This window comes from Geospiza fortis, unplaced genomic scaffold, assembly GCF_000277835.1.
Source record: "Geospiza fortis unplaced genomic scaffold, GeoFor_1.0 scaffold415, whole genome shotgun sequence".
Taxonomy (NCBI): domain Eukaryota; kingdom Metazoa; phylum Chordata; class Aves; order Passeriformes; family Thraupidae; genus Geospiza; species Geospiza fortis.
In genome coordinates, this window is record NW_005054672.1 from 46,742 (window position 1) to 49,020 (window position 2,279).

A 2,279-nucleotide genomic window follows, 5' to 3' on the forward strand; every position below is an offset into this window, starting at 1 on the left:
CGGGGCAGCTGCTCGCCCAGCAGGCTGACGATCTCCACCTCGGGGACAGCCTCGCTGCACAGCTCTGGGGACAGGGGGACACGGCGTCAGCCTGCTGCAGTGTGTTTTTATTTTGCAGGTTGTTGTTTGATTTGTTATTTGGTAGTTTTTTTGGCTTTTTTTTCCTCCTGCTTTTAGAGTGTCACAGACTTATCTTTGTTATTTAATCGAGCCAGGTGTCGGTTTATCTCTTTGCTACTTAGCTACTTTTCTGCCAAGTTTCAAACCCTTTCCTCCCACATCCAGTTGTTAACCCCTCCTGTCCCAAGCAGTTTTCCTCCCTTGTATCCCTTGCCCTTGTATTCCACCCCCAGTTCTCCTGATTAGTTGAACATTGTATCCTCCCTTGAGAGCTGCCCCCCCTTTATAAGCTGTTGTTTGCCCCCAGCTCATCGCCCGGGATCTGAGACTCAAGGGAGTGTAACACCAAATAAAGTGACCCATTGCCACCCCAGGCCCGTGCTGCCGCTGTGGCCTTTTTGTTCCGCCGTGGTGCCTCACTGGTAGCTGGGATTCCGCGGACTGTCACATCCCCCCCCCCCAGTGTCACCATCAAGCCGGGACCTGCGACATCAGCCCAGGGTGGGGGGCGTGTGCGGGAGGGGGCTGTGCAGGGGGGAACGTCCTGCACCCCTCAGCCCACTCTGTCCCCTGGGGGTTTGGGACTGGGTCTGTCCCCAGAGCCACTGGTGTGGGGATTGCGGGGTCCCCCGCAGGGTGGCACTCAGGGGCCCTTCCCCAGCTCTGTCCTGCTCCCTCCTCATCCTCCCGCTGCCCGCGGGCAGGGTCCTGCTGCCATCTCCTGGCCATGCTCTGCGCTGGGGACAGCGGGCCTGGCATGCAGCGTGGGGTGAAGGATGCCGGGACAATGGTTCATCTCCGCCACAGAACGGGGACAAGGTGGAGGAACAGCCCAAAGGAGACCCAACTCCTCACCCCCCTCACCCCAGCTCCCCCGGGGCCCGCTGGCACGCTCAGCTGTACCCACCGGTGATGGTCGCGGCATCGCGGCGTGTGCCCGGCTGGGGCAGCGGGCTGGAGTGGAGACAGGCGGTGACAGCAGAGCCCGGGCTGGGCTGGACGTGGCAGGCGGGGGGGCTCTGGCTGGGGAGGGTCTCTCGTGGGAGCGGGGTGTCCAGTTTGGCTGGTGTTACGTGGGGGCCTGGCTGCCATGGGGAGAGGCACTGTCCGGCCGGGCTCCCTGGAGCGGCACACCAGAGTCCCTTCTCCGGCCCCTGCCTGCGGGGAAGGAGCTGTTCAGGTGATGCTCGAGGGTTCCAGGGACACATCCTGAACCCCCATAGGACAAACAGCTTCCTGGAGGCACCATCTGCCAGCCCGGGCGGCATAGCCGGGGCTCAGGTGTCCCTGCTCCCTGCCGATGGCACAGGAGAGCTGTGGGAACGGAATCCAGCTCAGCTCCACCCCTGAATGTGGGGCAGGTTTGGCAGAGGCAAGGGGACAGCGTACCTGCTCTGCGGTGGCTGCTACGTGACCGAGGGGCTCAGCACCAAAGCAGCGCCAGGACAGGACAGGAGAGGACAGGACAGGAGAGGAGAGGAGCCTGCCCTCCACAGGGTCGCTGCTGGCTCGCTGCCTGTGGAGCGAGCAGGGAGGAGCTGTCGAGTTGCCCGGCACTGGGCAGACACGGCAGTAGTGCCAGGAAAGCCCTGGGGAGCTCCACCTCGCAGAGCAAAGTCCACCTGCGAACCTCCACCCTGTCGGCACCAGGATGCAGAGCAGGGAGCTGCCGTGCCGGGCAGGGCAGGGCTGGGCAGCATCAGCAGCTGCCTCATGCCAACCATAAACATCACGAGACGGGCCATAAATCCAGCACATCTCTGCTCTCTGGCCACCTGCAATGGCTCTGGCTCGGGATGCTGGCCCTGCTGCTCCTCTGCCCTGCAGGGCAGGAGCTCCCTGCACATCCCCAGCCCTGCTCCCACCTCCACCATTGTGCCGCAAGCAGCCCCTCGTTCCCATCTCATGCCAGGGCATGGCTGCCCTCTCTCCTGGCAGGTGCTCGGGGTCGCTGCCACATGCACAGCACCCAGACCGGGCCACCCTGCTCCCCCCTGGCACACAGGGACAGCACAAGGCAACACACAGCCCCCAAAGCACACCCACAGCCTTCCCCAGTCCTGTGCCCCCTGGCACTGCGACCACCAGACCTGGGGGCCTCCCAGAAAGCAGCTCCCCAGCCCCAAACCCTCCCACCCTGCTGTCCCCAGGGAAGGAGA

The 2,279-nt window shown here is 63.7% G+C and overlaps 1 protein-coding gene across 1 annotated transcript in view; it reads right to left on the reverse strand.

The window, feature by feature from the left end:
- HAP1 (huntingtin associated protein 1) overlaps positions 1-1,045 on the reverse strand; it is a 9,963-nt gene extending 8,918 nt beyond the window's left edge. Inside the window, exon 1 of the mRNA XM_031065066.1 lies at positions 985-1,045. Within this exon, the coding sequence (XP_030920926.1) occupies positions 985-1,045 (61 nt within the window). The remainder of the gene's footprint in view (positions 1-984) is intronic.
- Between the last annotated feature and the right edge of the window lie 1,234 nt (positions 1,046-2,279).